The 25,104-nt window shown below is 43.5% G+C and overlaps 1 protein-coding gene across 5 annotated transcripts in view; it reads left to right on the plus strand.

Annotated features, from left to right (window-relative positions):
- LOC110968805 (disks large homolog 4-like) overlaps positions 1-17,937 on the plus strand; it is a 39,683-nt gene extending 21,746 nt beyond the window's left edge. For 3 of the 5 annotated variants that reach the window (XM_051944000.1, XM_051943999.1, XM_051944002.1), the window contains 15 exons: positions 2,639-2,763; positions 3,040-3,209; positions 3,886-4,022; positions 4,097-4,247; positions 4,746-5,014; positions 10,409-10,511; positions 10,764-10,860; positions 11,152-11,328; positions 12,278-12,315; positions 13,683-13,730; positions 14,069-14,170; positions 14,249-14,421; positions 14,931-15,040; positions 15,211-15,302; positions 15,626-17,937. In XM_051944000.1, the coding sequence (XP_051799960.1) occupies positions 2,639-2,763; positions 3,040-3,209; positions 3,886-4,022; positions 4,097-4,247; positions 4,746-5,014; positions 10,409-10,511; positions 10,764-10,860; positions 11,152-11,328; positions 12,278-12,315; positions 13,683-13,730; positions 14,069-14,170; positions 14,249-14,421; positions 14,931-15,040; positions 15,211-15,302; positions 15,626-15,732 (1,899 nt within the window). In that variant the 3' untranslated portion in view covers positions 15,733-17,937. Of the gene's footprint in view, positions 1-2,638; positions 2,764-3,039; positions 3,210-3,885; positions 4,023-4,096; positions 4,248-4,745; positions 5,015-10,408; positions 10,512-10,763; positions 10,861-11,151; positions 11,329-12,277; positions 12,316-13,682; positions 13,731-14,068; positions 14,171-14,248; positions 14,422-14,930; positions 15,120-15,155; positions 15,333-15,489; positions 15,516-15,625 lie in introns of those variants that run through there. The other 2 variants (XM_051944001.1, XR_007939774.1) reach the window with 2 other exon arrangements.
- The last annotated feature ends 7,167 nt before the right edge of the window (positions 17,938-25,104 follow it).

Below are 25,104 nucleotides of genomic sequence, written 5' to 3' on the forward strand. Positions count from 1 at the left end.
GATGGTTTGATACAACGCCTTCATTACTGCTGACGCTGCAACAATCTTCCTGTCCATCTCATGCTCCATTTTCCATCACTCATGAACAAGATCCTGAGATACTTGAACTCATTTGTTTGGGGAATCAACCCCCGCCCCCCCCCCCCCCCCCCCCCCCAACCCAGAGGGAACAACCCACCAGTTTCCATCAGAGTACCATGACCTCAGACTTGGAGGTGCTGATCCACATCCCCACCGCTTCACACTCAGCTGCAAACTGCTCCAGTGCTGCTGAAAGTCTGAGGAAACAACAGAACCACATCATCTACAAAAAGCAGAGATGTGATCCTGAGGTCCCCAAACCAGACACCCTCCTCATCCCGGCTGATCTTTGAGATCCATGAAGACCACAAACAGGATCAGAGACAAGGGAAAGCCCTGGAGGAGTCCAACACCCACTGAAAACATCTCTGACTTTGTCCTGAGTACGTGGACACAGCTCTCAATTTGATTCTACAGGGACAGAATGGTTTGTATCAGAGAGTCTGGTACCCCATACTCCCTCAGTACCCCCACAGAGGTCCTCAGGGGACACAGTCGTAGACCTTCTCCAGATCCACTAACCATATGTTGACTGACAGGTTGAATTCACATGACCCCCTCAGCAGGTCCTCAAGAGTAAAGATCTGATCCATTGTTCCACAACCAGGATGGAATCCACATTGTTCCTCCTGAATCCGAGGTTCTACAATCGGTCAGAGCCTCCCTTTCACCATCCTAGAGTAAACTGAGGCTGAGAAGTGTGATACCCCGGTAGTTGGAACTCACTCTCTGGTCCCCCTTTTTGAAAATGGGAACCACCACCCCGGTCTGCCACTCCGCAGGTATTGTACCTGATTCCCTCGCCACATTGTAGAGATGTGTCAACCAAGACAGTCCAACAATATCCAGAGCCTTCAGCATCTCAAGAGAGGCTTTGAATATGGACCACTCAGACTCCATGTCCCCAACCTCCCCCAGGATGCAGGAGAAACTCTTCTGGAGGTTGGAGTTGAAAACCCCACAGACAGGGTCCTCCACCAGATGTTCCCAGTTCACCCTCACTACACATTTGGGTTTACCAGGTCTGTCCAGCAGTCTTCCATCAGATCAAACTCACCACCAGGTGGAGATCAGTTGACAGCTCTATTCTCTCTTCACCTGAGTGTCCGAAACATACGGCTGCAGGTCTGATGATACGACTATGAAGTCCATCATGGACCTTTGACCTAAGGTGTTCTGGTACCAGGTACTCTTATGAGAATCTTCTGCTCCAACATGGTGTTTGTTATGGACAATCTATGACTAACACAGAAGTCCAATAACAAAACACCACTCAGGTTCAGATGAGGCCATTCCTCCCAGTCACCTCCTCCAGGTTTCTCCATCATTGCCCATGTGAGCATTGAAGTTCCCCAGGAGAACTATGGAGTCCCCAGGTGGTACTCCTTCCAGGAACCACCCAGAGACTCCAAGAAGGCTGAATACTCTGAACTGCTGTTGGTGCATCACAACAGACAACAGTCAGAGTTTTCCCCTATGCAGCATGAAGTCTCAGAGAAGTGACCCTCTAGTTCACCAGGGAGAACTCCAACAAAACGGTTCTCGGCTGGGGGTTCTGAGTTTCCCCACACTCACCCTGGGCAACTCCAGAAAAGGAGAGAGTCCAACCCCTCTCCAGGATTCTGGTTCCAGAACCCTTGCTGTGCGTGGAAGTGAGTCCAACTATATCCAGCCGGTACCACTCCACCTCCACCAGCTCAGGTTCCTTCTCCACCAGTGAGGTAATGTTCCATATCCCCAGGGATAGTCTAGCTCCTGTCTGGTGGACATAGCACATGACCCTGATTTCCGGCCCTGCAGATGGTGGGTCTACTGGGCAGTGGCTCCGTGTTTCTTCTTTGGGCTGTACCTGACAGAGCCCCACAGGATTTCAAGGCTTGGCTACTAGATATACTCTGATGAGCTCCCCCCACTCCCCATTCCTGGCTCCAGAGAAGGCCCTGGTATCCCCAACCTGGTTGAGCTAGCAGCTTCTCCCTTTTATGCTTTCATTGGGGTCTTCTGAATCACTGTTAGTCTGGTCCCTCCCTCAGGACCAGGTAGCCTTGGGAAACCCTACCAGGGACTAATGCCCCAGACAACACCAGGATCACAGAGACACTCAAACCCTCCACCGTGATAAGGTGGCGATTAGACTGGGGGAGAGATTTATGTGGTCTTTACAAGTACGTCAAGACAATCCACTGACTCCAGTAAATACACCTGTGCAGTCCATTAATACACCTGTATGATCCATTAATACACCTGCATGGTTCATTAATACACCTGTATGATCCATTAATACACCTGTATGGTCCATCAATACACCTGCATGGTTCATTAATACACCTATATGATCCATTAATACACCTGTATGGTCCATTAATACACTTGTACAGTCCACTAATACACCTGTGTGGTCCTTCCACTGACCCCAGTTAATACAACTGTGCGGTGGAGTGTTAGTATGTATTAGTGTGTGTTAGTGTGTATTAATGTGTGTTAATGTGTGTATTAATGTGTTAGTATGTGTTACTGTGTATTAATGTGTATTTATGTGTGTTAATGTGTGTTTCAGGGAAACTCTGGTCTGGGCTTCAGCATTGCAGGAGGAACTGATAATCCTCATATTGGAGACGACCCTTCCATCTTCATCACCAAGATCATCCCTGGAGGAGCCGCTGCTCAGGATGGACGCCTCAGGTACATCAGAACCATCAGAACCTTCAACTACAACATCAGAACCCTCAACTAAGCCATTAGAAGAACCCATAAGCACAGCATCAGAACCCTTAACTACACCATCAGAACCTTTAACTACACCATCAGAACCCTTAACTACACTATTAGAACCTTCAACTACAACATCAGAACCCTTAACCTAAACTATCAGAACCCTTAGCTAAACCTAAACCATCAGAACCCTTCACTACATCATCTATGACATCACTACAACAGTGTGTCTGGTTCCATCTGCAGGGTGAACGACAGCATCGTTTTCGTTAATGACGTTGACGTCCGTGAGGTCACTCACTCCATCGCCGTGGAGGCGCTGAAGGAGGCGGGGCCTGTGGTCAGACTTTACGTCCTGAGGCGACGCCCACCGAGTGAACGTATCACACAGATCAAACTGATGAAGGGACCTAAAGGTAAAACAGTTCAGTTATTAACAGAATGTTCCTGGTTTATATGTTTGTTCTGTTTCATTTTAAGTCAAATCTAAAAAGAAATAACAAACAACCTGTTTAGGAGATATTATATAAATCATTTAAATATGTTCCAAATTTAGAAGTCTAAGCTTGAGAAACATTTTCTTGAGGTTCTAGATGGTGTAGAACCTTGAGAATGCTCATTAAACACGCCTTTTAGAGGGTAAACAGACATGTTACATACAGAACTGTAACTCTGGAGAACCCTATAAATCTGAAGAACAACGGGGAACCTGAGAAAAGTCCGAATCTGTATGTTCCTTTAACGTTCCTTCTGCCTAGTTTTTATTCCTGATGAACTTCTTTGGTGCCTAAAAGGCTAAAACTCCTCCACAGATCTCAGAATATTGATGTCAGAGTCCTTGTAGATCTCCAGGTATTTACAAAGTCTTGGTTTCTGCTGCTCTCCTTAATAGAACCTATGGGGATGTTCTACAGAAGATGTTTGAACCTGTCTATGTCTTAGAGGTTGTCTAATTACTGTAGATGCTTCTGAACCTTGATGCTGCTGTAAAGAACCCATCAATTGTTCCAGCACACTCTCACTGCTGGAGGTTCAGAACCAGTGACGATCAGTATTCCAGTGCTTACCAGTTCTGTCCCGGTTCTGGTCCAGGTCTGGGTTTTAGTATAGCTGGTGGTGTGGGAAACCAACATGTTCCTGGAGACAACAGCATCTACGTCACCAAGATCATCGAGGGTGGAGCGGCGCACCGCGACGGACGACTGCAGATCGGAGATAAAATCCTGGCGGTAGGTGACCTTCTGGTCCGCTGACTGGAACAGAACCTTCAGGATGATGTTCTAACCCCAGCTCTGACCTGCAGGTCAACCACGTCTCTCTGGAGGACGTCCTGCACGAAGACGCCGTGGCAGCCCTGAAGAACACCGGGGAGGTGGTCTACCTGAAGGTGGCCACGCCCACCTCGCAGTACATCCACTCTGTGGACCGATACAGCCCCCCCGACCTGACCAGCTGTACGTACACCTGAGATGGTTTGGTTGCTCACTGAGGTTCTGATCACAGGACCAGCAGAACAGCAGGTTCTGATGGTAGAGATGTTACCTTAACCTTCTGATACTAACTGCTCTGACCTCCAAACTTTAAGTCTACTCAATCTGCAGTCCTCATGGGTCTGACTGTACCTTGTTAACATTAATAATGGTCTAATTGTACCTCGTTAACATTAATAATGATCTGACTGTACCTCGTTACATGTTAACATTAATAATGGTTTGACTGCACCTCGTTAACATTAATAATGATCTAATTGCACCTCATTAACATTAATAATGGTTTGACTGTACAGATTAATAGCAGTCTAATTGCACCTCGTTAACAGATAACCTCGTTAACAGGTTAATTACAGTCTAATTGTACCTCCGTAACCAAATAACAGGTGACCCGGTCCTGGTCTGTGGGTCAGAGGTCTAGAACCTTGGTTGTGGTGTTGACCCGTGTTCTGGTCTCTGCAGCCTACATGGAACCGGACTACATGTGTGATTACCCACAAGCCCTACCTCCTCCGTCTCCACGGCGATACTCTCCCATCCCCCGCGGCATGCTGGGAGAGGACGACTACTCCAGGGAGCCTCGGAGGGTCTGCGTCCAGAGAGGGACCACCGGTCTGGGCTTCAACATCGTAGGAGGAGAGGATGGAGAAGGCATCTTCATCTCCTTCATCCTGGCTGGAGGACCAGCAGACCTGAGCGGGGAGCTCCGCAAGGGGGACCAGATCCTCAGTGTGAGTACCAGAACCTTTAGAACCTTTAGGCATAGGCGTCAGTTTAGGGGGGGACGGTGGGGACGTGTCCCCCCCACTTTTTGTCAGGGGTCATTTTGTCTCCAACACATTCAAATTCTTCACATGTAAGCCGTTGTAACCCCAGTTATTTTCAGCAGTATAGAAAATTCCGACGCTCCTGAACGCACCATCCGCACTCGGCCGAGAGTTGCACAAACATGCAGCACACCTTCGTGAGGTTAAAAAAAAAACACGCAGATGCTAAATTTGCGCCTGTGCCAAGTGGAAGCTCCGACCAGAGGCGTGCAGGGGCAAAATTTCGGCCCGGGAGAATTAGTACTATAGCGGCCCACAGACCCCTCTACCCGCATGTACCGATAGTTCTACAGCTTGAGCCTCCGCCTTTGGTGCGGTGGTTGTGAGTTCGAGTCCAGCTTGTGGCATTTTGCCGCCGTTCTTCGACATTTTCTCAAAGTGCTGTGGTCTCCGACCCCCCCACTTTTAAAAACAAACTGACGCCCTTGCCTTTAGGACCAGAACAGATCCTCAGTGTGAGTACCAGAACCTTTAGGACCAGATCCTCAGTGTGAGTGTGATGTGATTTATGTGATGTGATTTATTTCATTTGAGCAATTTACATTACCCAGTTTAAAGATTTACAACATTTCAATACATATCCACCTCAAAAAAAAGGAGTAGGCTGAAGCTGAAGCTTATTTACGCCTACCCCCCATACAACCAACCGCTGCCCGTAGCACCTCCCAGTCCAGTTTTTTCAAAAAGAAAGAAGTCCAGAGGTGAAGTCATCAATCAATATAAATAACAACACCTACAAATGGCGAAAATGACTTGTAACATCAGTCAATAACTTGACCTTGATTAGTGTACATACATTAATCCACCTTTTCCCATATACAGTGTAGGATGCTTTATAAAGGGCAGTCATATATAAAAAACAGAAAAAACAAGAAGAAAAAAAGAAATGCAATACAATGCAGTTTAGAACTCAAATTAACAATGACAACAGTGACAATTAGCAACATCCAGATCCGTTATTATATAACTAAACAATTTTTAATGCCCCTCCTCAACACTATATTGCAGAAAAATTCTCTCTTTATACTTTTTTTAAAAACTGTGCAGAGTAGGGCATTGCCTATAATCTTTCTTCAAACCATTCCAGAGCCTGACCCCTGTCACTGACGCACACATACATTTTCTGGTTGAACACACCAACGGAACTTTAAATTCAAGATATCCTCGCAGATTATATACCGTTTCCCTTAATGTGAATAGTTTTTGTAATTTAGCTGGTAACAATGATCTACTGGCTTTGTATAATAGTTGTACCGAATACAAATCAACTAAATCAAAAAGTTTTAATAGATTCGATTGCATAAATAATTTATTCGAGTGATCATAATATCCAGCCTTGTTGATTACTCTAATTGCTCGTTTATGGAGCATGAACAGAGAATGTAAAGAACTTTTGTAATTGTTACCCCAGATTTCAATCCCATATGTCAGATATGACCAGACAACAGTACAACAAGCGAAGAGCTTTGTTTTCCAGTACATATTTGGTTCGATTTATCACTGCAATGTTTTTGGAGATTTTATTTTGAATATGTCTGATGTGCGGTTTCCAGTTTAGCTTATAAATATTATAATAATTATCCCCAAGAATTTGTTTTCCGACACCTTTTCTATTTCAATACCGTTTATCTTAATTGAACACTCTCGACATCTAAAATCACCAGACATCATTACTTTAGTTTTATTTAGATTAATCGAAAGCTTATTGATATCCATCCATGACTTGATTTTGGCCAATTCCTGATTTGCTATATTAACAAGATCAGTGTAATTATCATTTGCATAAAAAGTATTGGTATCATCAGCAAATGGTATCATTCTTAACACTTTAGATACATTAAAGACATCATTTATATAAAGATTGAACAATTTAGGACCCAGTATAAATCCTTGAGGCACACCACAGACTATACCTTGATATTCTGACTCCCATCCCCCCCATTTTAACAAACTGTTGTCTTTCTGTTAAATAGCTCTGCATCCAATTCCACACCACTCCTCTTATACCATATTTTTCGAGCTTTGTTAGTAAAATTGAATGATTGATTGTATTGAAAGCCTTCTTTAAATCAATAAAAATACCAATTGCTAATTTCTTCTTGTCAAGATTTGTTGTCATTTCTTCCACAGCTTCCAAAATTGCCATTGTAGTAGATCTCTTTTCTCTGAAGCCATATTGACTCTCATTCAATATTCCACGTAAATCTATAAAATTATCCAACCTTTTACTCACAATTTTTTCTGGAATTTTGAGAATTGAGGGAGAAGAGAGACGGGCCGATAGTTTGTGAAGATATTTTTTGATCCATCTTTATATAAAGGAATTACTTTGGCAATTTTCATTTTATCTGGGAACTTTCCAGTCTGAAGCGATAGATTACAAATATAAGTTAAAGGTTTTACAATAGAGTTAATTACTTTTTTTTACTATGATCATATCTATACCGTGGCAATCAACATTTATTAACAATGTTAAGAATCTCCAACTCATTTACACTCGACAGAAACATTGTCTTTGAATTCCTGTCTATAAGTGACTCCTCTTGTACATTACTAGGTTTTGGGATTTTTTCTGCCAATTCTGGTCCGATATTCACAAAAAACTCATTGAATTTATTAACAATAACTTGCATATTAGAATTTTCTTCATTATTAATAACAAAGCACTCAGGATATGATTTGTTTCTTTGATCAGCTTTCAATAACCCATTTAGAATGCCCCAAATCCCTTTCATACTGTTTTTATTTTCATGCAATATGTCTGAGTAGTATTGTTTCTTTTTGTTCTCATAATGTTTGTTCTTGTACAGTTTGTAGCACTTTTCAGCTTCTTTTGTTTGCAGTTTTAAAATTTTTTTGTACAAATAATTTTTCTTTTTACATGTGTTTACTAAACCTTTGGTTAAACATGGACATTTGGAGACTTTTTTCTTTTCATAGACCAATTGCAATGGACAATGTGTGTCATATAATGAGCAAAACCTTTCTAAAAAAACACAATAGGCTTTGTCCACATTGCCCTCCATAAACACACAATTCCAGTTGTATTCCAAAAGGTCAGTTTTAAATGTATTTACTGCGTCCTCAGATCTTGTCCTCACATATAAGGGATTTTGACTAATACCTTTTTTACTATATCACCGTATATTACAAAAACAGGTAGATGGTCAGATATGTCACATCCCATTAAACCACTAACTTCTATGTTTTCTATCTTGTTTGTAAATGTATTATCTATCAGTGTGGCTGTGTTTTCTGTAACTCTACTGGGCCGAGTTATTGTTGGAAATAAATTCATACTGTACATTTTGTTAACAAATTCATCTGTTAATGCATGTTTATATGGATTCATCAAATCAATATTATAGTCCCCACAAATGAATACAGTCTTATTTACATTTGAGAAAAGTTTTTCGATCCATTCAGTGAAAGTTTCCATGTTTGAACCAGGTGGCCGATATATGCAACTGATGATTATATTTATTTTTTTCACAATCAATTTCAGTTGAGACACAATCCAAAACATCCTTTACCGTTAGTGACATACTCTCCACTCATTTATACTTAATAGAATCACTGACATATATAGCCACTCCACCACCTTTCTTGTTTACTCTATTCACATAATTCAATTCATAACCATCCATTTCGAACAGAATACCTTTGTTTTCATTAAACCATGTTTCTGATATTGCTATGATACTATATGAATGTTTGACATGCTGCAAGTATTCCTTAATATGGTTGAAGTTTGCATACATACTCCTACTATTGAAATGTATTATTGACAGGGAGTTCTCTGAATTAATCATGTTATATTCCTCCTGTAAATAATATTTACAATCAATGCCATGATGTGAAAAAAAAAACATTTTGTCAGGGTCCAATTCACAGTCTGGATCTTGCTCATTTGCATGAGTGCTGGCAAATGACTCCAGCTCAAGGTGAACACTGTCTATATGTTGTAGTCCTAAAACGCTGTTGCTGTCAGTGAGTTGATAAGAGCTGCCATTAGTAGTTCAGGTTTTGTACCTCATGTACGTTGCAGTCTCAGTCATATTTATTTAGCTCTTCCATGCTTCTTACAACTAAAACTTTTGCTTGCTCAGGGACTCCATTAAGCTTGATAAATACTTTACAGTTACTCACCCAAGTGCTTTGTATCTTATTTTGCTTTCGTAGGAACCTGGCTTTTCGAGCTATTTCCACATTCTTCTTTGTTAAATGGTCATTAAGATACACATTTGTCCCTTTCAGTTTCTTTCCTTGTTTAAGCAACTCGACTTTCTTTTTCCGACTTATAAACTTCATGATTAAAGCTGGCATGTCTTTTTCTCTTCTCCTGGGGAGAGGGTGACAGGCCTCGATGTCATCCAGGTCCAGTGTAATCCCTCTGGACTTGAGAAAGGCTGCCACTTGATGTTCACGGAGGTAACATCCAGATCATCGGGCTCCGTCCCGCTGTTACCGGCCACAGCCTAGCATACGACCGGGGCTTGATGTTCAGCCCCGTGACGACTACATCGTTGATTCTGGAGTACTGCTCCAATTCCTCCACTCTCCTTTCCAGGTCCGCAATCGTCTTATCTTTTGCTGCATTCTCGATTCTCAGTTGTTTGACCTCCTCCATTAGTCTGAGTATTTGTTTTTGTTGTTCCTTGATTGCAGTCGTTTCTTTCAGCAGAAAGTCGAGAGATTTCCTGATGTCGTCCACCTCCTCAGGTTTTTGCCTCCACTTGTTTTGCTGCTCTTTTATTTCTGTTAGTTCGATCGTTAACGTATCCATGGATTTTTTAAGGTCCTCCAATTCCTCCCCACCGGGGTTTCTTCTCGTTTGAGGCTGTGGCATGTTTGCCGGTTAGCCTCACTTGCGTCAGCTGCTAGTTGTTGTGAGTATGGCAACAGTGGGCAAATAGGTCAGTAGTATTCACGAGAAGAAGAAAAAAAAACAATCACTTACTCGCAAAGTCTGTGTTACCTCCAGTACACTGTTGAAAGTTGATTCAAAAGCAGTTATCAATCAAAAAGATTAAGGAATGCCCGAGCCCGAGCGGGAGCTTACTTACAGGGCGCCGCCATGTTTTTCGCCATCCTCCAGAGTACCAGAACTTTTAGGACCAGATCCTCAGTGTGAGTACCAGAGCCTTTAGAACCAGAACAGAAGCTTTAGAAGCAGACCAGATGTTTAGTGTGAGTACCAGGTGTAATAACACTATAAAGCTGTAGAGTGACACCTGGTGGTCAAACACAGGAACTGAAACCAGGTTCATAAATGTGTGTGTGTGTGTGTGTGTGCAGGTGAACGGTGTGGACCTCAGGTATGCTACTCATGAACAGGCAGCAGCAGCTCTGAAGAACGCTGGACAGACGGTGACTATAGTGGCTCAGTACAGACCTGAGGGTGAGAACACAACAAAAACACAATAGTATACACAATATTACACAATAATATACAATAATACACACTACCACACAGTAACAGACTGAACCAGATGTCCATTGGATGGATCTGTTTCTGTTTGTACATGAAGTTTAACTGGACTGAGATTCTGAAAAAATATACACATGAAAACGTGTGTGTGTGTGTGTGTGTGTGTGTGTGTGTGTGTGTGTGTGTGTGTGTGTGTGTGTGTGTGTGTGTGTGTGTGTCCAGAGTACAGCCGTTTTGAAGCTAAGATCCATGACCTGAGGGAGCAGATGATGAATAGCTCTTCTGGAAGTCTGAGGACCAACCGCACCTTCTACATCAGGTAAACCAGGACTAGGTAAACCAGGACTAGGTAAACCAGGACCAGGTAGACAAGGACCAGGTAAACCAGGACTAGGTAGACCATTAGGTAAACCAGGACCAGGTAGACCAGGTTTAGGTAGACCAGTTCCAACTAAACCAGGTCCATGTAAACCAGGTTCAGGTAGACCAGGTCTCATTAGACCAGGTCCAGGTAGACCAGGTCCAATTAGACCAAGTCCAGGTAGACCAGGACCATGTAGACCAGAACCAGGTAGACTAGGTCCAGGTCCACTAACGGTTCTCGTTCCAGGGCTTTGTTCGACTACGATAAGCAGTGGGACTGTGGCGTCCTATCACAGGCTCTGGACTTTAACTTTGGGGAGGTTCTTCACGTGATTGACAGCTCTGATGACGAATGGTGGCAGGCGAGACGAGTCAACCAGCAGGGGGAGCTGGAGGAGCTGGGATACATCCCCTCTAAACACAGGTAGTGTACTCAATGTAACACCCACTGTAACTCACTGTAGCACACTGTAACACACTGTCACACTGTGTAACTCACTGTAGTTCACTGTAACACACAGTGTAACTCACTGTAATACACTGTAACTTATTGTAGCACACTGTAAGTCACTGTAGCTCACTGAAACTTACTGTAGCACACTGTAACTTAGTGTAACTCACTGTAACACACTGTAACGTACCTTAACACGCTATAACACACTCTAACACACTGTAACACCACACTGTAGCTCACTGTAACACACTGTAACACACTGTAACTCACTGTAACACACTGTAGCTCATTGTAACGCACCTGTAACACACTGTAACTCACTGTAGCACACTGAAACTCACTGTAGCTCACTGGAACACACTGTCACACACTGTAACACACTGTAGCACACTGTAACATACTGAAACTCAGTGATTCACTGTAACACACTGTAACACACTGTCACACACAGTGTAATTCATTGTAACACACTGTAGCTCACTGTAGCACACTGTAACTCACTGTAGCTCACTGTAACGTACTGTAACACTGAAACTTACTGTAGCACACTGTAACACACTGTAGCAACACACTGTAAATCACTGTAACTCACTGGGTCGTTGTGTGGTTGTGTGTGTCCACTAACAGTGTGTTGTTGTGTGTGTTGTTGTGTTATTGTGTTCTTGTTTTGTTGTGTGTGTTATTGTGTGTCCATTAACAGTGTGTTGTTGTGTGGTTGTTGTGTGTCCACTAACAATGTGTTATTGTGTTGCTGTGTGTCCACTAACAGTGTGCTGTTGTGTTATTGTGTTATGTGTCCACTAACAGTGTGCTGTTGTGTTATTGTGTTGTTGTGTGTCCACTAACAGTGCGCTGTTGTGTTATTGTGTTGTTGTGTTATTGTGTTATTGTGTGTCCACTAACTGTGGTTGTGTTTCAGAGTGGAGAGGAAGGAGTGGTCTCGGATGAAGAATAAAGGTAAAACCATTGTTCTAACATGTTGAGTTTTTAGATGGTTTCATATTTTGAGATGAATTTTTAATACATTCTTGTTGTGTGTAGTTTGGTGTTTACTGAACGTTCCTGATCGTCATGTTGGGGATCTCTGGGTTCACCTGATTAGGTTTAGTGAAAGGGTCCATCAGGGATCAGCTGATCCCATCAATCAAAGAGTGGAGGTAACAGAGGTCTAAGGGTTGGAGAACCCAGAGAAGATGATTGAGTCTGGATGAGGTCAGGACTTACTCAGAGTGGAAGAAGAACCAAGATGAGGTCCTGACTTTAATGTTTCTGGAACAAATTTCAAACAAACTTTCTGAGTTTTCTCTGTTATGTCTGTGGTGAACTAGTGATTAGTAAGGTCTGAAGACCACAAGGGGCTGTAGATTCTGAGGAAGGTTAGATCCTGGACACAGTAGGATGGCTAGCTGACCATAACTTCACCTGTTGGTCCATGTTGGTCCATGTCAAAATAAACTCTGTGCATCACGAGAACCAAGGAAGGTCAACAGAAACGTGGATTCCAGAAGTTTGGAATGTAGGAACGTGTTGAGGCCTTCAGATAGGAGGACAGGTGTCAGTAATTATGATCATGATGCTGTAGAAGAATGGTAGATGTTTCTAGTCCCAGATGGAGGTGAGTGGTCTGAGAAGGAGCTGGACAATGTAGCTTCACTGACTGATAGAAGGAGGACCAGAATCTATTATGGACAGACTGAAGGGGGTCAGTGATGTCAGAGTAGACAGGAAGTGTTGGACATGGAGGAGGAACCGATTGGAAACTGACCACCACGTGATGTTCTCCATGAAAGGAATGGCTGCAGGAGAACATCTCCAGCTTGTGTTAATAAAGACGACGAGGATATCAAAGGGAACAAGGACTGATCTCCTCTGAACCATTCATGTCTCAGTGAGAGGACGGAGATGATGGGTAGATGATAAACACTGCTGAAGACGAGAACTCTGGAGGCTTTAATGTGGAGAACATCACTGACCCAGAAATACCTAAAACCTCCTCTGAAGGTTTTCTGAGTACATCTGGCTGGGAGGAGACAGCAGGGCAGTCCTGAACTCAGTGGAGGGATTCTACATCTAATCTGGCCTGGGATTTAAACTCCTGTACTTCTTTGGTTGGAAGTCTGTCCACCACTTCAAATCCAAAGAACAAACAAGTCCTAGTGTTAGACTAGTTATGGACAGAAGGACAGGAAGGACAATGACTGAAGTTTGATTCTACTCCTGAATTTCAGATCAACATCTTATCTCTATTTGAGGTTTTTCATTTCCCTTCTGTGTTCATACAAACTTTTTGAAAAGAGATGAACAGGTGTGTTTTCTTCTGGCAGGTAGAGAAGGATTCGTCCACAGCTACGAGCTCGTCACTCAGATCGAAGGTCAGTGTTTCATTCAGCTGAACCTCCTTTAGAATTAATTTAGGACTCAGAACGATGGAAATCAGATGAAAGAACCGTTTATTTGACTATTTATTTTACTTAAACATGATTTCTCAAATTTAAACTCTGAACTAATGCTGTCTCCTCATAACTCTGTGGAGGTTCTCAGTCATCTAGGTCCTGGTGATGGTAGGAGCTCCAGGAGAAACCAGCTGGAGCTCTTATGATCTCCTCATCCTGTAGATGTTTTTCTATCTCCATGTTTTGTCTCTGCTCTGCTCACCATCTGTAGAAGATGTTAAATAAAGTTAATTAAATAAAGTCTCCTCTGTCTCCAGTGGACTACGCTCGTCCCGTCATCATCCTGGGTCCGACCAAAGACCGAGTCAACGACGACCTGCTGTCAGAGTTCCCCGATAAGTTCGGCTCCTGTGTTCCTCGTACGTTCCTGCTCACAACAGAAACACGTGGAAACAGAGACAGGAAGTGATGTAACGCTGCCTTCCTTCTTCCTGCAGATACGACCCGCCCCCGCAGGGACTACGAGGTCGATGGGCGGGACTACCACTTTGTGTCGTCACGGGAACAGATGGAGCGGGACATCCAGTCACATCGCTTCATCGAGGCGGGACAGTACAACAACCACCTGTACGGGACGTCAGTGCAGAGCGTCCGGCAGGTGGCTGAGCAGGTGAGCGGTTACCATGGAGACGGCCTGAAACTACGGCGAGGCAGAGGTGCTGTGGTTACCATGGTGATGGGTGTTCTGATTTTAAATGCTTTAAGAAAGATTCCATAGAAATGAGATTAAAAGTGTTTTTGTAAATTAGAACCTGAATGCCTTCATCCAAAAAATGTATTAAAATATTTTGGGTTGTAAAATTAAAAAGGATATCAGAATTGTGCATTTTATAGGGATGGTCTGAGGATAGGGAGGGGCTGTATGTAAATATAAGGTGAATAGTGGATCATTAGCGTAAGGTTGCTGATCAGTAACAGATGATAAGACAACAAAGAACCAAAGCTGGTTGAATCAAGAGATCTGACAGACAACAGAAGGTAAGAGGAAGTCATAGACAGTAATAAATAACAACAGATTAAAGAATAGTGGATAACCATGTTAGATGGAATGAAACAGAGACACCAAAAGGTCTCTGTAGCTACAGGATTCCTTCATCATGCTCCTCTGCTGTCCTTCAGGGGAAACACTGCATCCTGGACGTGTCGGCCAACGCTGTCAGGAGGCTGCAGGCGGCGCTGCTGCATCCAGTCGCCATCTTCATCAGACCTCGATCTCTGGAGAACATCCTGTGAGTTACTGCTGCAGAACTCTGGAGAACTTTAGGAATGAATGTGTTTGTGGATGAGGACAGGTGTGAATGTGGGCAGGTGTGTTAATGAGGACAGGTGTGTTAATGAGGACAGGTGTGTTAATGAGGACAGGTGAGTCTTCAGGTTTCAGACTGTCTCGTGTCTTCAGGGACCTGAACAAGCGTCTGTCGGAAGACCAGGCCAGGAAAGCTCTGGATCGAGCCATCAAACTGGAGCAGGACTTCCTGGAGTGCTTCACAGGTGAGCTGGTTACAGGTAGATCTCAGGTAGGTTATAGGTAGATGTCCAAGTAGGTTTTAGGTAGATCTCAGGTAGGTTCCAGGTAGCTCTCTAGGTACGTTACAGGTAGATCTCAGGTAGGTTCCAGGTAAAACTCAGGTAGGTTCCAGGTAGATCTCCAGGTAGGTTCCAGGTAAAACTCAGGCAGGTTCCAGGTAGATCTCAGGTAGGTTCCAGGTAGATCTCAGGTAGGTTCCAGGTAGATCTCAGGTAGGTTACAGGTAGATCTCAGGTAGGGTCAGCAGCCACAGCTCCCTGCTGATATTATGGTTTGTCTGTTCCAGCCATCGTCCACGGCGACAGCTTCGAGGAGGTGTACCACCAGGTGAAAGGTGTCATCGAGGAGCAGAGCGGTCCCTACATCTGGGTCCCTGCCCGTGACAGACTCTGATTGGCCACTGCCAGCCCTGGACACCATCTCCATTAAAACCGCCATCCCTCCAGCGGAACCCGACGGAGCGGCGTCCATCTTTTCATCCTTTTCTTTCTTTCTACGGGACAATAAAGATCAAGCTCAGCGATTTAATGGGCTCTGTTGCCATGGTGACCAGGAGAAGAGGACAGACCTGTCATCTGATTGGCTGCCTGTTGGTTCAATAATCATGTATTATCAGTAATTAACCAGTCAGAGACTGTAGAGTTCAGTTGGTATTCAAGTATTTATATTATCCTATTTATTTATTGATTATCTATTTATTTATTGAGTGATTGATTTCTGTGATGTGAAAATGGTGTGTGTGTGTGTGTGTGTGTGTGTCGTGTACATAAAGACTTGTGTGACTGTAAATACAACGATGGGGCTCAAACACACAGTCTATTCAGGGCTTAAAGTGTCAACCACTGGACTACAACTCCCACAGTCCTTTACTGCTTGAATATCCAAACCTCCCTTTCTCTGGACTACAACTCCCACAATGCTCCTGATTTGAACTACAACACTCTAATTTCCCATCTGCTTCGACTACAGCACCCACAATCCTCCTTGGTCAGGACTACAACAGACTTCATGCTGGACTACATGACCCACAATCCACCTCTGCACAAAACCACTCACAGCTGGGATGAAAATCTAAATTCCCCTCATGGTGACTAAACTCTCACTATCTATGGCTGAATCCCAAACCGCCCCCTACACACTCCCCCTCCACTACCGAGTGTCACTCCAAAAGAAGTCACACTCACAGCTGTGGAGGGCACCTATTATTGAAGGGGGAGGGTATAAATACGATCGTCAGGAATGGGACGCCCTGTCGCCTCACCGGAAAACGGAAGACGTCATCGCCATGGTAACACAAAGACGCCTACTGTCATGGCTGTAGCGCTGTGGCACAGGTTGCAACTAACAAGGATCGCTGCTGCTTCCAGAAGACGAAAGCGTCCCACTTTTTTCACTCACATGTTTTCCAATCCTATTATCTGGCATTTCAGATCCAACAAATGAATGAATGAACGAATTATGTCAGTTGTGTTCAAATTTTAAGGTCTCAGGGGGTGCACAATTAAATCAAACATCAGCAGAGAAGAAGATTTGTTTCTTTTGTTTTATCTTTTTTCACCACTCTTTGTGATGTTCTGTCAGTGTGAAAAAGGCGTGGGAGAAATAAACGCATGTGGAACTCACATCAATATGTTTGTTTCCTCCTCCATTTGGACGTTGCACTTCCTGAAAAAGTTGTTCAGAGTGAGCATGGATGCAGACTCGCTATTTAAGGGCTGAACAGTCCACTCTCCCTCCACACTACGCGGTTTGGGACGGCCCTTAATATGGAGGACCCTCCACGGGAACGCGCAAACGGAGGGGTAGTGTGTAGGGATAGTGTGTAGGGGTAGTGTGTAGGGGGTGGTTTGGGATGCAGCCTATAGCTCCTCTAGTGGGACTACAACTCCCTAAACCCCTCAGTGCCAGGACGAATATGGACTACAACACCCACACTCCTCCTCCGTTGCAGTTTGGACTGTGTTCAGCGCTGCCATCTTTCTGGTTGCTTAGCAACAACATGGAGGTAAAACAAACTGAAGCACTTCCATTTTGAAGCAAAAAGCTCTGGACTACATTACCCAAAGTTTCTAGCAGCTGACAAGGACGACATAACCCACAAATACCTAAAGAACAGGAGGACTACAGTACCCACAATCCCCCTGACCTCCCAGTCCTCATCAGAGTCTGGGTCTGGACTACAGTTCCCATGATCCTCGGCTCCTAGCAACAGGTTGGAGATCAACATTACCTGAATAAATAAACCCTCTGAGGGTGGAGCTAAAGCTTCAGCTGGTAACACACCTGTACATCGTGGGCGGAGCCTCCTGTGACCCCAGGACTCTGTTACCCAGAGTGCCGTAGGTGCAGCTGCTGGTCCAATGGGCTCCTCAGACTGACATCAGGTTGTGTGAATATGCTAATGATGATGATGATGTAATCCTAAGTGATGATGTGATGTCATCTCACGGGTCACCGGATGTGTTTTGTTTGAGCACCAACACTTTCTGTTGATGATCCTGTGATTCAGACGCTGCTGGTCTGAAGAGCAGCTTGTTGTAAAATGAAATAATTAGTTCTAAATACGGAAATATTGAAATAAATTGCTTATAAAAGCTGCATGTTTGGTTCCTGTGGAGACAAACGGTGTAGCTACAGCTGGATGGTGCTGTTCATTAGACATTTAAATTCATAAAACACTGATTATTGGTGGTGAAATAAATCACTTTTATTAATTAAACCAAAATAAACTTCTATTTTAACACATCTGAAACATGCAGCTTTAATAAATGTGAAAGTATTTCAGTACATCAGACTTAAAGTTCATTATTGATACAACATGGAGAGAACCACTGCACGGTGAACAACAAATGTTTACTGCCTGGTCAAACTAATTCACAATCCTGTTCAGGCACAAACGACACCAAAACCCACTGAGGCTGGAGCTCCACAGACACAACTCCCATCAGCGAGGACCCTTTGGCTGAAAAGGGAGAGCGGTTAAATGATTGCAGATGTGCTCAGTCAGATGGTGACCCTCAGTCCTGATCAGGCACAGCTGGTGTTGAGATGGAGGGTCGTCACAAAAGACACATGCAGCTTTCACCAATAAAGGACTGATAAACTCATGTGTTTCCATAGAACCTGTTCTTTCCCAGAGGACATAGAAAAGATAACAGCCACCTTATTTAAAGCTCTGATTCCTCCAGATGTTTTCTAAGGACTATCAAAGCAGAGGTAAAGCAGGTGTTCCTGGAGGTAGAACCAGGAAACTAACAACCAGACAGGTTTACCTTTTATTACCTCTAACTCCTAGAACCTGGAGAGACTCGACACCAAAACCAAAAACCACTTTCAGGAGGTCCAAGAAGCCAACAGAGATCGAGAAGGTTACAAATAATATGAGGCTACAGAAGGAATAGAAACCTGAAGGATTCCTGCTATGTTGGGTTTATTTATTTATTTATTTTTTTGTGTCCTGTCCGGCAGCAGAGCAGGCAGAATGAGGATCTGGCTGCTGCATTGTGCCACACAAGTTTGCTTTTCCAAGGGGAGTTCGTAAGTATAAGACTCCCCTTGATACTGTTCAGTAATTTATTTAGATTGAATACTTGTTGATTAGTTAAATATACATAAGTTTGTCGGACCTGACAGGGAAAAGGCAGGAAGAAAGAAACGAGAAGAGAGAAAGAAAAAAAAACAACAAGGGGGGATAGTGAGGAGAAAAGGAAAAGTGCAAGAATACAATTATCTTTCAATTGAAACCGACACAACAGACAACAAGCTAGTACACCTTAACAAAGACACACCGGAACACATCCTACGGGTTTTGTTAGGAAACACAGCTAGTAATTATTCAGATCATCTATGTGAAACACACAAACTGAGGAAACATGTCTTTTGATATTCTGGCACCAGGACAAACTTAACACCCCCCAAGACAACATGGTTGCTATGTCCACATGCAGAGTACGGTGCAGTGGTGACTGTGATCATGCAACTATGACCTCTGACCTCCGTGAAGGCCAGAAGCGGGCCCGAGAGCCCACAAGACCCAGGCGAGCCGGCAGCAATCCCAGAGCAGAGACCCGAGCCACCGAGCCACCAAACCACGAGGACGACCACGGACCGGCCCGGAAGGTTAGCCCTAACCCTAACCCTGTTTTAATAACAAAATAATTCTGGCTAAGTTCATATTTGAAGGTATTTTTTGTTTTTAATTTCTGTTACCATTTTATGAAAGGTGGGAGCCAACGTCGTCCAACATTCTTTATAGAATTCAGCTGGATAGCCATCTGGACCGGGTGCTTTACTGTTCGGCATATGCTGCAGAGATTTATAAAGTTCTTCGACTGACAGAGGAGAATCCAACACCAATCTATTTTCATGCTGTAGTTTTGGTAGAGTAATTGAACTAAAGAACTGATTAATGTCCTCTTCTGTTGTCTTTATATGTGATTTGTATAATCCTTTATAGAAATCTCTAAAGGTATCATTTATCTTATCTGGGTCATGGCTGATGTTTCCATCTGGGTCTTTGACAGCAGGGATTGTTGTTTTCTCTTTGTTTACTTTTAATTGATGGGCCAGAAATTCACCAGATTTATTGCTATGTTCAAAGTTCTCTAAGTGAAGTCTTTGCACCATGAATTTAGTTTTTTTATCTATAATTTCATTAAGTTCAAGTTTAGCTTGTCTTATATCCCTCAGCGTGTGCTCCTCTGGAGAAACACGATAAGCTTCCTCCAGGGATTGAATTAGAAGTTCTAACTCTGAGATTCTTGAGACCTCTTCCTTTTTCTTATGTGAAGAGAAAGATATTATTTTTCCTCTCAAAACTGCTTTTCCTGCTTCCCACAGAAGACATGCTGATGTTTCTGGTAAGTCGTTATCTTCTAGATATATAGACCATTCTCTTTTAACATAGCTGATAAATTCGGGATCTTTAAATAATGATGTGTTAAATCTCCAGTTTGTAGATGGGGGTTTATTCTTATTTTTAAAGATAAATAATACAGGTGCATGATCACTAATGGTAATGGGATGGATTTTGATTTGTGAAATGTCATTCATCAGCGTGTTGCTAATTAAGAAATAATCTAGTCTAGAGTAAGAACGATGAGCTGAAGAGAAGAATGTATATTCTCTTACGGTAGGGTGATGAGAACGCCACGCATCACAAAGACCAAAATCCTTCATATATTGTTGAACTGTTTCTGAGGATCGCCACACTCGCTGGTTTCCTGTGGTACTGAGCCTGTCCATTCCCGGGTCACACACCATGTTGAAGTCCCCTCCTATAATCAGTGTGTTATTTGAGTAACCATCAAGTGAAGTGAAGAGGGAGTGAAAAAAGGAGGGGTCATCAACATTTGGTCCATATATATTCACAATGCACAGTTTAACATTTTGGATGGATATTACCACTATAATAAATCTGCCTTGTGGGTCTGCAATTGTGCTATCAATACCAAAGGTTAGTCTTTTATTTATAAGGATTGCTACTCCTCTTTGCCTGGAATTATAACAGGCTGAGTACACATGTGGAAACTGTGCTGATGGAAGAAGATCCAATGATGAATTTGATCAATGAGTTTCCTGCAATAAAACAATGTCTGCTTGTAAATTCTGCAGCTGCTGATTGATTTTCAGTCTCTTCTCCCCTGTACCAGCTGCACGCACATTCCAAGTGACAAACCTTAGTGCGTTCATGACTGAACAACTAAAGTAAGTGCTACATGCATATTAGCAGAGCTTATATCTGAAAGGGGCCACATACGTGCATACATGCCAGCTAAGTGTGCATTCTCAATCACCCTGTTTAATATTTTCAAACGTGGTTGTGCTGTTCCAACAAGCTTTAAGTAAATGTGTTTATGTGAGCTGTGTATAGTGCTGATGTGTGTCAACAGATTCCTATTCTCATGTCTGTGTGTGAGGTTTAAGTGATTATAACAGGTGAAATAATGGTGAACTGTGAAAAGGTGAGAAAGAAAAAGAGAGAAAAGTGAAACGAGTAACAGTGAAAAAAATAAAATATGATTTAAAAAGGACATTGGTGCTGTGAGCAGTGCAGTGAAGACGGGAATTAACTTTAGTATTAATTATTTTATGGCAGTGTTGTGTATAATGACATTATGAGTGAGATCAAGCACATCACCAGACATCAGAAGAGCGTTCCGGTGTTCCGGTCGCGGTACAGTTGACCGTTGATAAACAGTTTGTCCACTGCGATGACAGCACGAGAGCCTTCAGCTATAGCTTTCTTCCTGATGGGAAACAGGGCTCTGTGCCGATCCAGGATCTCTTTAGGGAACTGATCGTTAACGCCGAAGTTGGTTCCCTTCAGCTCCCGGCCCTGACGCTTCACCTGCTCCTTCTGCTTGTAGTTAGCAAACTTTGCTATGATGGGTCTCGGCCTGTGCTCTCCGGGTTGTTTCCCTCCGAGACGGTGCGCTCTGAGGAAAGCGATGTTTTTAACGGTTTCCTCCGGGAGCTTCAGGTGAGTCTGGATGAAATTCTTCACCGTCGACTCGGGGTCTTCCTCCGTCTGTTCCGGGATTCCAGAGAAGACCAGGTTGTCTCTCATGCTCCGGGACTGGAGATCAATCACAGTTTCTTTAACTTTTTTATTTTCCTCTGATAGTCGGATGAACCCCTCTGTGAGGGATTTTACCGACTCTCTGAGGCTCGTGTTCTCCGTCGTCAGCTTCTCCACCTGCTGCTGGCTGAATTCCAGGGACTGGCGTATAGCCTGGAATTCCTGATGGAGCACTTCCAGCAGGCTCAGACGAGCGTCGAGACTGGACAATTTCTTATCTATAGAGAGAAGAACATCCGTCGAGTCGTTCCCAGGTGGAGAAATGGCTTCAGATGAATTATCATCCCGGAGCCTCTTAGCTTTAGCTCCGGCAGGAGTTGAGGTTTGGTTTGGCTTCCCCATGACGAGCGTGTCGTAGCAGCGATCTATGAACTCCGTCAGGCTGGCCAAATCTTCCTCGCTGTGCTCCAGAGTGGATCTGAAAGACACTTACTTCCACTTTCTACCGATTATTATTGTTATTATTATTTTAAAGTTGAAGGATTAGGGGAAGTAAATCCACAAGCAGATGTGTGAGCGCGCTTTGTTTGAATTATCCGTCTTACAGAAAGTGTGTCACTTACCACATCCTACGTCACTTACCTGCCCCTGCTCGTTCCAATTGCTATGTTGGGTTTAACTGAGGATAAGGAATCATCACTGACATTTAACTAATATTTATTAAATATAATTCATTTTAAAGCAGATTTCAGGCTCCAGTAAAGAAGGACATGAAACCGCAAACAGCTGATGTGGTTTATAGTATCAGGTGAAAATGATAGCAGAAGATCTGTGAGGGAAACAAAGAAGCTCCTCATTAAAAGACTCAACAACAGCTGAACCACAGACAGACCAACAGAACCTCTGATGTCTTCACTGCCAGGAACACAGAGGACAGTTTATAATGTTTGGGTAGAAACAGAGAACAGAACGATGCTGGACCTACAGTCTGAACTGGTTTCTATGAAGAAGAAAAGAAAAGTTTAGAAAAAGGAGGAATATTGTCTCCATCTGGTGGTCAGATTAAAGAACTGCAGCTGAAGTCCTGATAGAATCCTGGACCTGGAGGAGGAAACATCCATGATGATAGCAGTACACTACATGTGTGGTTCGCTGATCCGTTTTTCTGTTAAACAGTGCTGGTTGTTTTCCAATTTTTAAAACCTAAACACAGTGTTGGATTTTTGCTCGAGCATTTTAACCTAAAATACAAAATACAGCTGTTTTATTCTGTTCCAACACCGGAAGTCGCTGATTAAGAAAAGTTTAAAGCTGGTCTGGCTCATGAACACATCTAGAACGGCTGTACTTCAGCCCTTTTCCTATTTCATTCAGTTTGAGAGTGGAAAAACCTACACAGAAATAATGGAGCTCCACATTGTTCTATAACGGATGTCAGGAGGTTCTGCATGGAGAACGATTAAAGACGCAGTCATGTGTCCGATGCTGATTGGTAGAGAGCTGTAATTTGTTCTGTTAACCACAGATGTTATTTTCAGTGCCATACTTTATTAACTGTAAAATTTTATGTTTCACTTTGGTGTGTTTTACAGACAGGTCCGACATATGGACGAAAGTTTATGACGGGATACTCATGTATTGGTGCCACTGTTCCACTTTAACTGGTGATAGTTTCCGTCTCCAGACGTTTGGTCGCAGATTTGTCCCGACCAAACCTGGCTGTGTGTGCAATAAAGATGTCAGATAAAGAAAGCCTCTGCGAAAAATGTCAGCATCACTCCTGAATAAAGTCTATATCCATGTAAATATCTCCGACACAGGGTAAAAAGAAATGTGCTGTTGAAATAAAAGCACGTATTTTTATGAATGGTGAGAGGAAATGATGGAATCCAGAAATAAAATCAGAGACCACAGTCTGACTCATCACTGATCACTCCATAAACGTCCCTCTTCATTCACAAAGATCTTTGACATCCTGTCAGGTGTTTAACATCTGGTGATGGTTCAGGGGGGTATTCCACGAAGCTGGCTTAGGTCTAAGCCTGGCTTATTTCGGTCAGCTTCGCTACAATTCTACAATTCTACAGTTTCATTTATCAGACGCTTTTGTCCAAAGCGACGTACAACACAAGCAAGAATTCAGACATAAGGAAAAACCTGTAGTAAGTGCAAAAAGTGCTTCAAGTGCGATTGGTCAAAGGTGTTGCCATCAACTTGCAGAAGAATTGCCAACCACCCCCCCCCCCCTTTGTTTTTTTTTTTATCTTTGTCAGCGCTAAATAAGTGTTGGGTTTTGGACCACCTGACTTATTCTACCCCTAAGGTGGAGTCAGATTAAGTGCCGAGGTGTTCTCTGAACAATTGAGTCTTCAATTGTCTCTTAAAAGTAGAAAGGGACTCAGCAGAACGCACGGAGTTTGGTAGTTTGTTCCACCATTTGGGAACAACAGAGGAGAAGAGTCTGGCTAGAGATATGGAGCCGTGCTGGGCTGGAACACCAGGCGTCTCTCACGTGCAGAGCAAAGTGGGCGTGAAGGGGAGTAGACCTGGATCAGGGAATCCAGGTAGGCTGGGGCCGTTTTTGTAAGCCAGGAGGAGAGTTTTGAATTTGATTCTGGCTGCAACTGGAAGCCAGTGAAGAGAGATGAACAGGGGAGTGACATGAGCTCTTTTGGGCTGGTTGAAGACCAGACGTGCTGTATTCTGGATCATCTGCAGAGGTTTGACTGTACATGCAGGGAGACCTGCCAGAAGAGAGTTGCAGTAGTCAATGCGTGACATCACAAGAGCCTGAACCAGAAGTTGTGTGGCCTGTTGGGTCAGGAAGGGTCTGATCTTCCTGATGTTGTAGAGGGCATAACGACAAGATCGAGAAACTGAGGCCACGTGGACCTTAAAGGTCAGCTGGTCATCAATCATGACACCCAGGTTTCTGGCTGAGTTTGTGGGCACAAGTAGGCTCGAGTGAAGTTGGACACTGATCTGAGGCTGAACAGATGGACAAGCTGGAAAGACCATGAGTTCAGTCTTAGACAGATTCAGCTGAAGGTGCCGTTCCTTCATCCATGTGGAGATATCAGCCAGACATGCTGATATCCGAGCTGAAACTGTTGTGTCGTCAGGTGGAAAAGAGAGGAAAAACTGAGTGTCGTCAGCATAACAGTGGTAGGAGAAGCCATGGGAGTGGATCACTGCACCAAGTGAGGCGGTGTACAGAGAGAAGAGTAAGGGACCAAGCACTGACC

This window comes from Acanthochromis polyacanthus, chromosome 23, assembly GCF_021347895.1.
Source record: "Acanthochromis polyacanthus isolate Apoly-LR-REF ecotype Palm Island chromosome 23, KAUST_Apoly_ChrSc, whole genome shotgun sequence".
Taxonomy (NCBI): domain Eukaryota; kingdom Metazoa; phylum Chordata; class Actinopteri; family Pomacentridae; genus Acanthochromis; species Acanthochromis polyacanthus.